The 13,349-nt window shown below is 47.7% G+C and overlaps 1 protein-coding gene across 1 annotated transcript in view; it reads left to right on the forward strand.

Annotated features, from left to right (window-relative positions):
- LOC135185567 (vasoactive intestinal polypeptide receptor) overlaps positions 1 to 13,349 on the forward strand; it is a 138,130-nt gene that overhangs the window by 109,025 nt on the left and 15,756 nt on the right. Inside the window, exons 7-10 of the mRNA XM_064162381.1 lie at positions 2,190 to 2,343; positions 4,555 to 4,615; positions 8,207 to 8,276; positions 13,211 to 13,302. Of these exons, the coding sequence (XP_064018451.1) occupies positions 2,190 to 2,343; positions 4,555 to 4,615; positions 8,207 to 8,276; positions 13,211 to 13,302 (377 nt within the window). The remainder of the gene's footprint in view (positions 1 to 2,189; positions 2,344 to 4,554; positions 4,616 to 8,206; positions 8,277 to 13,210; positions 13,303 to 13,349) is intronic.

The following is a 13,349-nucleotide window of genomic DNA, read 5'->3' on the forward strand; positions in this document are numbered from 1 at the left end:
GGTGGTGGAGTTGCCATCCCTGGAGGTGTTGAAGCAAAGCCTGGATGAGGCACTTAGTGCCATGGTCTGGTTGACTGGATAGGGCTGGGTGCTAGGTTGGTCTGGATGATCTTGGAGGTCTCTTCCAACCTGCTTGATTTTATGATTCTATTACTTTTAGACCTGATTTTTTACCAACCCCTTTCAGTTGTCTCAGTATTTACCGAGCCATGGATTGATTACAAATGGACTTTGCTTCAAAGAGCTAATTCACACAGATTTTTTTATTATAAATATTTTTCTTCCTGGGGAATCAGTTTGTTTAAGCCAGAAGCTTCATTTCTTTGGATTTAGGGAGCCAGCTAATTCTAGCAAGCTACTCTGATTAGAATGATGGGGGTAACCATGATGTGGTGTTGAGAGATGATTTATTGCTGACTTGGCAGTGGTTGGACTTGATGGTCATAGAATCATAGAATGGACTGAGTTGGAGGGACTGAATGTAGTGGCCATTTATGATTTAAAAGTCTCTTCCAATCAAAACAGTTCTATGGGTCTGTGCTGCTTGAGTCAGCAGTGGTTGGATTTGATGGTCACAGAATCATAGAATTGACTGAGTTGAACTGGACCTCTAGAGGTCATCTATGATTTAAAAGTCTCTTCCAATCAAAACAGTTCTGTGAGTCTGTGCTGCTTGAGTCAGCAGTGGTTGCATTTGATGGTCATAGAATCGTAGAATGGACTGGGTTGGATTTGACCTCTAGAGGTCATCTATGATTTAAAAGTCTCTTCCAATCAAAACACTTCTATGGGTCTGTGCTGCTTGAGTCCCTGTTCTTCAAGGTGCTAACTTCAATGCCAAAAATCACAGTATCACCAAGGTTGGAAGAGACCTCACAGATCATCAAGTCCAACCCTTTACCACAGAGCTCAAGGCCAGACCATGGCACCAAGTGCCACGTCCAGTCCTGCCTTGAACAGCTCCAGGGACGGCGACTCCACCACCTCCCCGGGCAGCCCATTCCAGTGTCCAATGACTCTCTCAGGGAAGAACTTTCTCCTCACCTCCAGCCTAAATTTCCCCTGGCATAGCCTGAGGCTGTGTCCTCTTGTTCTGGTGCTGGCCACCTGAGAGAAGAGAGCAACCTCCCCCTGGCCACAACCACCCCTCAGGTAGTTGTAGACAGCAATAAGGTCTCCCCTGAGCCTCCTCTTCTCCAGGCTAACCAATCCCAGCTCCCTCAGCCTCTCCTCGTAGGGCTGTGCTCAAGGCCTCTCCCCAGCCTCGTCGCCCTTCTCTGGACACGCTCAAGCATCTCAATGTCCCTCCTAAACTGGGGGGCCCAGAACTGAACACAGCACTCAAGGTGTGGTCTGACCAGTGCAGAGTACAGGGGCAGAATGACCTCCCTGCTCCTGCTGACCACACCATTGCTGATGCAGGCCAGGATGCCACTGGCTGTCTTGGCCACCTGGGCACACTGCTGGCTCATGTTCAGGTGGGTATCAATCAGCACCCCCAGATCCCTTTCTGTCTGGCTGCTCTCAGCCACTCCGACCCCAGCCTGTATCTCTGCACAAGAAATTCCCACCCATTCTCACTTACTCTCCAGTGTAGTTCATTTTTATCACACTGAACCAATTGTTTGTTGTCTGCTCCATAAACCAGTCACTGAGTTCAAAAGAGCACCTTTTGGGGGGGTTCTTTTGAACCACTGCAGTAGTTTCCTTCCTATCTCAGCCCCTCAAACCCTCCTCTCTGGCAGAGCAGAGAGACTGGTGACTGCACATCAGGGCAGGACCTTCTAGCATCCACTCTGCCACTCTGCACATGCAAGATGTGCAGAGAGCACCACCATGCTGGTGGGGGTTATGGTCTAGTGTACCAGTTTGACACTCCTCAGCAGGGTTTTCAAGCTTGAGTGCATGTCCAGACTCATGCAGTCAAATGACATCCAGACCTAAGGTGGGTGTCTCAAGAATGTATGCTGTGCTCTCCACGCAGGGATTAGCATGTGTCAAGCATGTCCACCTCAACCAAGCTTGGTAGGCTCTTGACTTTTAACCATAGAGTTCATTCCATAAAGGACTTCTTCAGGTATGGCAAAAAGCAGTCCCAAAGATGCACCCAGAGCAAGACCTGCTGCTGTTTTGGTGTGATAGTATGGAAATATGCTGCAGTTCACCACTCTTCCTTTCTTCTTTTCCAGGTAGGCTGCAAAGCCATGATGGTTTTCTTCCAGTACTGTGTCATGGCCAACTTCTTCTGGCTCCTTGTGGAGGGGTTGTATCTTCACACCCTGTTGGTCATCTCCTTCTTCTCAGAGAGGAAGTACTTTTGGTGGTACATCCTGATTGGCTGGGGTATGCATCTTCTCAAAACTGAACACCAAGAGGTGATCCTGAGAGGCTTTTTAACAGTGATTTCTCCTACTGACGTGGGGGCTCAGACAGGGCAGGATGTACTGGACAGCTCCTTATGCCAGGAATAAGATCAAGGGATGGCCAGAGAAGTTTAACAGAATTAGCCTGCATTTTCAAAGGTATTTTGCTGTGGTTTGGGCAGAACTGAATGACCTGAGAAAATAAGGAGAGTAAGCAGGACTAACTGAACTGATAAGGAGGCACAGCTGCAGATGGAGAAGAGGAGGCTCAGGGGTGATCTTATTACTGTCTACAACTACCTGAAGGGACATTGTAGCCAGGTGGGGGGTGGCCTCTTCTCCCAGGCAACCAGCAACAGAACAAGGGGACACAGTCTCAAGTTGTGCCAGGGTAGGTATAGGCTGGATGTTAGGAAGAAGTTCTTCACAGAGAGAGTGATTGGCATTGGAATGGGCTGCCCAGGGAGGTGGTGGAGGCACCGTCCCTGGGGGTCTTTAAGAAAAGCCTGGATGAGGCACTTAGTGCCATGGTCTGGTTGATTGGATAGGGCTGGGTGCTAGGTTGGACTGGATGATCTTGGAGCTCTCTTCCAACCTGGTTGATTCTATGATTCTATGGGTGGCCTCAGGAGACTGGCAGAGAAGCTGAGGGAATTCTGAGCTGTGTGAGCAGGGCAGGCTGCTCAGCCCTGGGAACAAACAATGCTGTGGCTAAGTTGTTGCAAAGGGGGATTAAGGGGGGTAGTTGGTCAGGTCTGCCTCTGTGCTTATGGACAGCCCATTTGTGTTTTGTACTATCAAAAGTACATGTCCCTCTACCCAACTCCACTCTGTAGGTATCACACTTGGCTTCAACAAATGGATTGACCATTATGCAGCACATTGGTGTAAGCCCAGTGTCATCCCTCTCCCACATGGCCTAGAAGAGAGGCCAACTCAGCAGTATTTAAGAACTTAGCTTGTGCCAGATTGAGCATTCAGTATCTCTAAGGAGTGTGGGCCTGAAACTCCTCATCACCTTTATAGTCATTTTGTCCCTTGATCCTGACTGAGATCCCAAAGTTGATATCATGCAATGACCTGAAATTGTAAAGAAGGACCCTAGCAAAGCAGGACTCCTAGACTGAAGCAGACACTGCAGTCTGTTGCTCTCATTGCCTTCCTTAATTCAGGGCAAAGGAAAAATGAAAGGAAAAGGAAAGGGAAAGGGAGAGGGAGAAGGAAAGAGGAAATGACAGAATTAAGCTCTTCACAGCATAACTCAGAGCTGCATTGCTAACTTCTGCAAATTAAGTCTACCAAGTCACCTTTGTTTCTTTCTCCAGAGAGGAAACTGAGATCTCTTTTCCCCTTTCAGCCTTTTAGCTGAAGGTTTTTGTGTAAGCAAGCAAAACAGCTTTCTGGTGCATGCTCTTGATAGCTAGAACTGAGAAATAATTAGAGCAGAGAAGTATCTTGACAGGAAAAGGGAAAGCAAAACTGTGTGATGTAGAGGGATATGCCTGGACTCAGGGTTTGATTAGTTATGCATAGAGTAAGTTCCATTGAAGGTGACAAGAGTCGTGCTTGGGTTCACACTGCTGAGGAGAGACCATTCCCTGTGCTGTGAGTGTACAGAGAGATGATGCTCTCAGACCTTGCTTTGGATGCAGTTAATCAGGTCAGACCTTCTTTAAAGCTGCCTTGGGCATAGACATTGTTTGCTTCAGTGCAGCAGAGCTGGCTCATATGAAAGAAAAGTATGTGGAGCTAATGACTGAGCACCCTCAGCAGCTCCACTGAGGGTACAAACTGGGGTGGAGGGGGGGTGGCTGACACACTGAAAGGCTGTGCCCCATTCAATGCTAAAAGACCCCCATGTGGTTGTCTCAGTGTCCACACTGCAGATGGAATCATTAAAGTGATTGCTTTTCCTAGCATTTCACCATCAGAAGTTTTTTTGTAGGCACTGCAAGGGGAAGATAAAGCTGCAAGAGAGCAGTTACAGGAAGCTCATCTTACATGGCCAGGGGAGAGGAAAGCAACATGTTGCTTGTTTGGCTTGTGAGCATTGAAAGCATGAAGCATTTGCCCAGTCTTGCAGAAAGGCATCATCACCTCAGTCCCTCAGGAAGCATGGAGAGTGGGGGCAGAATAGCCTGAAAACACTGATAATGACTTCTGACAGCAGCGTCTTCTCTTCTCTTGTCAGGTGCCCCCTCCGTGTTCATCACTGCTTGGACTGTTGTCAGGATTTACTTTTTCGACGTTGGGTAAGCCTGTGGACTCGGTTCTCTCTGCTTCATGCTTCTGCCTGCCTTCATCTCCAAGGAAAGGGAGGCCAAGGAACATCTGGTGGGAGGTGGCCTCTTCTGCCAGGCAACCACCAATAGAACAAGGGGACACAGTCTCAAGTTGTGCCGGGGCAGCTCTAGGCTGGATGTTAGGAGGAAGTTGTTGGCAGAGAGAGTGATTGGCATTGGAATGGGCTGCCCAGGGAGGTGGTGGAGTCACTGTCCCTGGAGATGTTGAAGCAAAGCCTGGATGAGGCACTTAGTGCCATGGTCTGGTTGACTGGATAGGGCTGTGTGCTAGGTTGGACTGGATGAGCTTGGGGAGTCTCTTCCAACCTGCTTGATTCTATGATTCTATGATTTTATGGTCTAGTTGGCCTGGATGATATTGGAGGTCTCTTCTAACCTGTTTGATTCTATGAATATATCCTGCCCTAACCCAAACAGCAGGGTCTAACACTCTAATACTTGAACCAGGAAAGGCTGTGTGGTCTCCTTGTAGACACACTTGGGCCAGACTCTCACTCTTTTCCCAATCCCATGGTGAGGATATTTACAGGGAATTTGTGTGTTAGAATCATAGAATCACAGAATCAAGCAGGTTGGAAGACACCTCCAAGCTCTTCCAGTCCAACCTAGCACCCAGCCCTAGCCAGTCAACCAGACCATGTTCAACTCTCTGAAAGGAGGTTGGAGTGGGGTGTGGGGTGGTTTCTTGTCCCGAGTAACAGGTGATAGTACATGAGGAAATGGTCTCATGTTGTGCCAGAGGAGGTTTAGGTTGGACATCAGGTAAAACTTCCTGTGGCGGTTTGGGTGTTCCCTGCCCCCCCACACTTTGGAAATCACCCAGACTAGACTCAGCCAGCTCTGGAAATTGAATGAAGCTTCTATTTAGAGCTTAGCTCAATATACAAGCAGATAGTTACAGTAGATACAGTTATAGACAGAAACAGACAAGGGAAGAGGTAATACAGAAGCACAACAGCCCTCCCAGAAACCTGAGTCCCTAGGAGGGGCTCCCAACTGCCCTTCCACCTTCTCCCACCCCTCAGCCTTACCCCAGACATTGCCTTGTGCCCCAAGGAAGAATGGAGGGTTGGCCAGGGGGGTTAGAAAGCAGGTGGATTAATCAGAGAGACAGAGGGTGAAGTTAGAAAAATGCAGCCCAGAGGTCAGGCAGTGCCCAAATGCCTTAATGCCTTATCTATGTTTATACTCCTGTTCTTATGCATCAGCAACCTATGAGTGATGTAGATATCACCATTGTTTCTCTTTCACAGCCTGGGATCTAATCCTTCTCACCAAAATATTCTAGCTAGCTTCAAACTAACATACTTCTTCACAAAAAGGGTTCTTAAGAGAAGACTGGATGAGGCACTTAGGGCTGGGGGATAGGTTGGACTGGATGGTCTTGGAGGTCTCTTCCAACCTGGTTGATTCTTTGATTCAAGCCCTGAAACAGGCTGCCCAGAGAAGTGGTGGAGTCATCATCTGTGGAGGTATTTTAAGGCCATGTAGATGTGGTGCTGAGGGCCATGGTTTAGTGGTGACCTGGCAGTGGCGAGTTAACAGTTGGACCCAAGGCTCTTAAAGGTTCAGCCAAAGCAGCTCTCTGGCTCCTTGGTTGCATTTGACCTTGTGATGCTGTGTACAACAGAGACACCAGCTGAGCAGCTCCATGCTCAGAATCACACAATTTCTTAGATTGGAAAAGACCTTCAAGGCCATTGAGTCCAATCACACTGACAGGTCCTTGACTAAACCAAATCCCTGAGCACAGCATCTAATCACTGTGAATCGCTGTGGTTGGAAAGGACTAGAACAGAGCTTTGCATCCTGCAGAACAGGCTCAAAATACACTCATGCTGCAGATACTTATGCTGCCCCCACAGAAGGAGTCTAAAAACTCTTCATTTTTACCTCTGGCACATCTTAGGAGCTGTTCTTTAACCTCTTTAAAGGTTAAAGGATCCTGTTTAACCTAGGAGCAGCTTATGTTGTATATAAGGCTCAGAGTGAACACAGCTAAGGTAATGTGGCAGATATCCAGGATACATGCAAGCAAATGGGATCTGATCCTGCAATCCTCCATCATGCTTTCATTCAAGCAATCAGACTGCAGTAATTGGGAAGGCTTTGATGAGAAGATACTCCAAAAAAAAGGGTTACAGAACCAGGTACTTCTCTATGGTTAACTCCGTTTCCACCCCTGCGTACTCCTGCTCCAAACACGTCCTGGTTTATCCTTATCTGGTAGGAGAAGCAGCTTGCATTTCTCATCTGATTTTTTGATTTCTAGCCATGCTAACACATTTCCTGAGGGCTCCTGACTTCATTTTATGGTTCCACTCTATCTGCATAAATTCCACCTTATTTACTTCGCTAATAAATAGCCTCTACAGTGAGACAGAGACAAGAGGATTTAACCACTTTGGGCAGCGGTTGTTCTTAGTATGTATTCCTGCCCAGCTCCAGCCATTCCCAATGAAAAGAGTTCTTTGCATTTTCTGGAGGCTTTAAGGCCTGTGCTGAGTGTGAATGTAGAGGATATGCTAATGTCAATGGCTCCATGGCCAGGTGGAGGCCAGTGACAAGCAGAGTCCCTCAGGGATCAGTCCTGGGACCAGTCTTGTTCAACATCTTTGTTGGTGATATGGAGAGTGGCACTGAGTGTAGCCTTAGCAAGTTTGCTGATGGCACCAAGCTGTGTGGTGCAGCAGCCAGGCTGGAGGGCAGGGATCCATCCAGAGGGACCTGGAGAGGTGGGCACAAGCCAACCTCGTGAGGTTCAACAAGACCAAGTGCAAGGTCCTGCAGCTGGGTCGAGGCAATGCCAAGCACCAATCCAGGCTGGGCAGTGAGTGGCTGGAGAGCAGCCCTGAGGAGAGGGACTTGGGGGTGCTGCTGGAGGAGAAGCTCAACAGGAGCCAGCAGTGTGCACTTGCAGCCTGGAGTTGGGGCTGTTCAGTCTGAAAAAGAGGAGGCTCCTGGGTGACCTTCTTGTGGCCTTTCAGTATCTGAAGAGGGTCTACAAAAAAGCTGGGGAGGGACTTCTTAGGCTGTCAGGGACTAGGGAGGGTGGAGCAAAGCTGGAAGTGGGGAGATTCAGCCTGGAGGTGAGGAGGAAGTTGTTGAGCATGAGAGTGGTGAGAGGCTGGACTGGGTTGCCCAGGGAGGTGGTTGAGGCCCCATGGCTGGAGGTGTTTAAGGCCAGGCTGGATGAGGCTGTGTGCAGCCTGCTCTAGGGTAGGGTGTCCCTGGCCATGGCAGGGGAATTGGAACTGTCTGATCCTTGTGCTCCCTTCCAGCTGTGATTCTATGATTCCATGAGTCTAATGCCTAATAAATCCATGATTGTATTTTTTGCATATTCAACTGACATCCTTTAGGAGTGGACTTGGCAGTGCTGAGTTAACTCTTGGACTCAATGATCTTAATGATCTGTTCCAACCTAAACAACTCTATGATTCCATCTGTAGCATTCAGGGAAAACAAACACCTGAGAAGGTTACATAGCTCCTTCCTTGCTTTGCTTGATGTTTTAAGTCTGGTTTTGTTTCTTTTTAGGTGCTGGGAGGAAATAGTGGAATCCCCATTCTGGTGGATCATTAAAACTCCTATTTTGGTGTCTATTTTGGTAAAGTATCAACACATTCTGCTGGCTGCAGAGCCATCCTTAATACTAAGTGTGGAAGGTGAAGGGATGCTGAGAAATGTCCTGTACAATGCCTGTGAGAAATACCCTGACAGATAAAATCCCACTCTGCTTCAAGTGCCTGCCTAACAATGAAGAATGTCACCCTCCAGATAAATACCTTTAAACGTTCACCATGGGAAGAGTCTGAGTGACCAAACAACACAGTGAAGCTTATTTCATTTTGGCCACCTCCATCTCAGGCCCCTCTGGTGCAGTAGTCATGGGTGTATGTAGGCAGGAGAGGGTGAGGAACGTGGTTAGAGATCCAGGAAAGGCTCGTTGTGTCTAATGAATCAGGGGATGTCTAAATTAGATCAGATGCATTGTGCCATGAATGCCTCTGTTGCTCCAAGGTGACCATAGGCAGAGCCTAGGATGCCTTGTTGTGACAGTTTGGGTGTTACCCACCCCTCTACTCTTATGGAATCACCCAGACTAGACTCAGCCAAGCTGGAAACTAGAATGAAGCTTTATATTTACAGCTTAGGACAATATACAGGCAGATGTACACAAATATATACAGTTATATACAAAATTATACTAGTTAAAGAGAGTACAGAAACACAACAGAGTCCCCAGGAGGGGCTCACAACCACCCTTCCACCTCCTTTCCATCCCTCTACCTTATCCCAGCCTTTGCCTTACGTGCAAGGTGAGTTTAGAAGAACAGCCTGGGGATTAGAAAGCAGAAGGATCAGTTACACAGACAGCAGGTTAGGGAGGGAAGGGCAGGCACCCAGAGCCAGAAAGCAACTCTATTATCTGTGTTCTTATTTTTATCCATCTCAGCAAGTGCAGCAGACATCCCCATTGTTCCCTTTTCACAGCCTGTAATCTAACTCTTCTCACCAAAGTATCCCAGCTAGGCTCAAACTAGCACAGAATTGTTCTCTTCCAACCTGGTTGATTCTATGATTCTATATCAACACTATGAAGTAAGATGGGATGAGTCCTACCACAGATTTCTGTGTAGATGAGAAGAGGTTAGAGGCGTTTCTCCAGACCTCTGCCCCCTGCTGTAGCATCCAGCACAAAGCTGGATTCCAGCTCTGGGTTCTTTAAAGTAAGTTCTTGAGAAGCTCAGCTAATTTCCAGGTAAATCAGTGGAAGTGCTTGACTCCTTCTCTGGCTATGATCAGTTCTAACCACAGAAACTCTTGACACTTCAGAGGAACTCTCAGTCCCTTCATCCTTGCTGAACAGGACGTGCTTCCTCTGTCAGGGGTCAACTCAAAGCTTAAATGAAGCAGAGCTAAACTCAGCATTTTCTTAAATGAAGGCAAGTATGTGGGAAGGGAGCAAAAAGAGTGTGACAGAAATCAAGCCAAACTCAAACACATTAAATGAACCAGAGGTCTTTTTCTTCAGCACACATTCTTCTTACTCCACACACACTATGGCCTTTCCATAGAGCTTTTCCTCTGTAGCACATCACACACAGGACTCCAAACTGAAAGAGCCTGAGTGATTGCATCTTAACTCACTGCACCTCCCCGAGGAGAAACACAGCACTTAGGTGGCACATCTCAAAATATTTATGTCATCATTGAAAGCTATAGCTAGTGCCTTCCAGTTCTCAGGCTAAACTTTTGGTCATAAAATCCACCCTCTTCTCCTGGGGTGGCTGAGCCTGTGTTTCCTTTTTGGCAAACAAATCATTTCCCCATTGCCAAACAAAATCCACTCAGCAATCCCTGCTTTTCCTTCTGCAGAGGCCCAAAGGAAGGGCATGGTAAACTCTTGCCTGGTCAACAGCAGGTTTCTGCAGGGGGGGATGCAACATTTCCTCCATATCCACAGGAATGAAGCATAGATCTTAGTGGAAGGAAGCAATACCTATCTAAGAGCTATGAGATCTATGAGATCAATGAGATCTACAAGATTTATAAGGTCTATAAGAAATATCAGACATTAAGCACAGGGAACAGATCAAATAGTCTAGGCTGAAAAGCAAACACCTTCTGCAGTAGCTGGTGGCTGTTACCTTCTATTGTGCAATGTTAAGGCTCTACTAAGCCCCTAGGTCACACTTCCACCTGCCTCACCACAGCCCTGCATCCGTGTTAGCTTTTGACTGCTGCAAGTTTTCCTTCTGCAGAGATCACATCAATCTGTCCCAAAGGAAGGGCATGGTAAACTCTTGCCTGGTCAACAGCAGGTTTCTGCAGGGGGGGATGCAACATTTCCTCCATATCCACAGGAATAAAGCATAGATCTTAGTGGAAGGAAGCAATACCTATCTAAGAGCTATGAGATCTATGAGATCAATGAGATCTACAAGATTTATAAGGTCTGTAAGAAATATCAGACATTAAGCACAGGGAACAGATCAAATAGTCTAGACTGAAAAGCAAACACCTTCTGCAGTAGCTGGTGGCTGTTACCTTCTATCATGCAATGTTAAGGCTCTACTAAGCCCCTAGGTCACACTTCCACCTGCCTCACCACAGCCCTGCATCCGTGTTAGCTTTTGACTGCTGCAAGTTTTCCTTCTGCAGAGGTCACATCAATCTGACCCAAAGGAAGGGCATGGTAAACTCTTGCCTGATCAACAGCAGGTTTCTGCAGGGGGGGATGCAACATTTTCTCCATATCCACAGGAATAAAGCATAGATCTTAGTGCAAGGAAGCAATACCTATCTAAGATCTATGAGATCTACAAGATTTATAAGGTCTATAAGAAATATCAGACATTAAGCACAGCGAACAGATCAAATACTCTAGGCTGAAAAGCAAACACCTTCTGCAGTAGCTGGTGGCTGTTGCCTTCTATCATGCAATGTTAAGGCTCTACTAAGCCCCTAGGTCACACTTCCACCTGCCTCACCACAGCCCTGCATCCATTTTAGCTTTTGACTACTGCAAGCCAACACAATAAGCATTTATCTACCCCAGTCTTACCTTCAGTGCTGCAGCTTCTGTGCTGTCACTGCTCATTAGAGTAATTGATTTAGATAATCCTGGTTGGAACTGATAAATTTGACTTGCCATCGAGTCAGGTGCAAACCATTCTTATAGGTAAATAAATCTGAACAGAAAGGATGATAAATGGCTTGGGGTGGATAAAAAGTGATTAAGCAATACATCATAAGCAGGAAATATAATTAATTCCCAATCATTCATAGTCTTTGAGTGGATGTCTAAATGAGAGATGTGCTTCAGCCTCTTTCATTCACCTGTTGTCAGGAGAACTGTAGGAATGGCTGGAGGAAACGTTCCAAACTGGGTTTGCAGGCAATCAGATTGGGTGGTTAACACAGGTGGTTCACACAACCCCTTCCAGCCTTCACATCACTGCAAATCAGAAGCATTTGTAGGTTTGCTAGCCATGGAAGGATCAAGAGAGTGGTTGTGTGCCAAACTGAAATGAAATTAAGTCCCTGGAAATCCGTTGCATGTTGCATGAGTAACGGCATGAGTCAATGGGTGAGACCTAAAGGCCATTAGATTTGCGTTCAGTTTGTACCATCTACCACATCCCATTAGGGAGTTACCATTCCTAGCTCCACTCCTTTGTTGTTTAGTAAGCTTCCCATTGCTTCAGTACGTTGGTGGAGCACTGTGAGCTGTTCTTCTGAGTGAAGAGCACTGTCTAAGATGTGTTAGCTAGCCTCCTCCGCTCTGACATCCTAGGAGAGAACACTCTGCTGTGTTGATGAGGTCATCCCTTGCTATAAAAGCTCCTCCAGCTTCTCTCCAGAGAAGACATATGCCCTGTAGCATCAAGTAGCATCACAAACCCTATGAGGAGAGGCTGAGGGAGCTGGGGTTGTTTAGCCTGGAAAAGAGGAGGCTCCTCAGGGGAGATCTTATTACTGTCTACAACTACCTGAAGGGACATTTTAGCCAGGTGGGGGGTGGCCTCTTCTCCCAGGCAACCAGCAATAGAACAAGGGGACACAGTCTCAAGTTGTGCTGGGGTAGGTCTAGGCTGGATGTTAGGAGGAAGTTCTTCCCAGAGAGAGTGATTGGCATTGGAATGGGCTGCCCAGGGAGGTGGTGGAGGCACCGTCCCTGGGGGTCTTCAAGAAAAGCCTGGCTGAGGCACTTAGTGCCATGGTCTGGTTGACTGGCTAGGGCTGGGTGCTAGGTTGGACTGGATGAGCTTGGAGGTCTCTTCCACCCTGGCTGATTCTATGATTCTATGATTCTAAGTAGAGGCCTGTTGAGTGGATCCTGCTGTGTGCTTTGGTTTGGTCTCCTTGGCTCACCGCCTCAGTCTGGGACATGCTCAGCAGCAGGTCCCATGTCACCGTCTCCCGAGGGCTCTGACGTCCGCCGCTCCGCTCGCTGCCAAGGCTCTTTGCCCGCTCTGTCGTCGGCACTCCCCCGCGCAGCAGGACGTCGTGCAGAGCTGTGCTCTATGGGTTTGACATCATCATACTTGGGATGTATGACACAAAGTCCCAAGCAGGCTGATGTCAGGCCCAAGATGGCTGCCATCCTGTGTGCTCCCAGAGCGGGGTTCTCTGCTTATGGCTTTTTAACAACAGCTTGCCCCCCCTAGAACAAGGGGACACAGTCTCAAGTTGTGCCGGGGTAGGTATAGGCTGGATGTCAGGAGGAAGTTCTTCACAGAGAGAGTGATTGGCATTGGAATGGGCTGCCCAGGGAGGTGGTGGAGGCACCGTCCCTGGAGGTGTTCAAGAAAAGACTGGATGAGACACTTAGTGCCATGGTCTGGTTGACTGGCTAGGGCTGGGTGCTAGGTTGGACTGGGTGATCTTGGAGGTCTCTTCCAACCTGGTTGATTCTATGATTCTGAGGGCAAAAGTATTGCAGTGAAAGGATTTCCCCTCTAAGGATTGGCTCTTTGCACCAGGAGAAAAAATACTCTGGTTTTCAGTTCTCTGTCTTTCTCCTCGTCCCAACAGGTGAACTTCATTCTCTTCATCTGCATCATTCGCATCTTAGTGCAGAAGCTGCACTCTCCTGACGTTGGGCACAGTGAAACCAGCCAGTATTCGTAAGTCCTGGACTCTTTCAACCATGCTGCTTGGCTTTTGGGGGAAT

This window comes from Pogoniulus pusillus, chromosome 23, assembly GCF_015220805.1.
Source record: "Pogoniulus pusillus isolate bPogPus1 chromosome 23, bPogPus1.pri, whole genome shotgun sequence".
Taxonomy (NCBI): Eukaryota; Metazoa; Chordata; class Aves; order Piciformes; family Lybiidae; genus Pogoniulus; species Pogoniulus pusillus.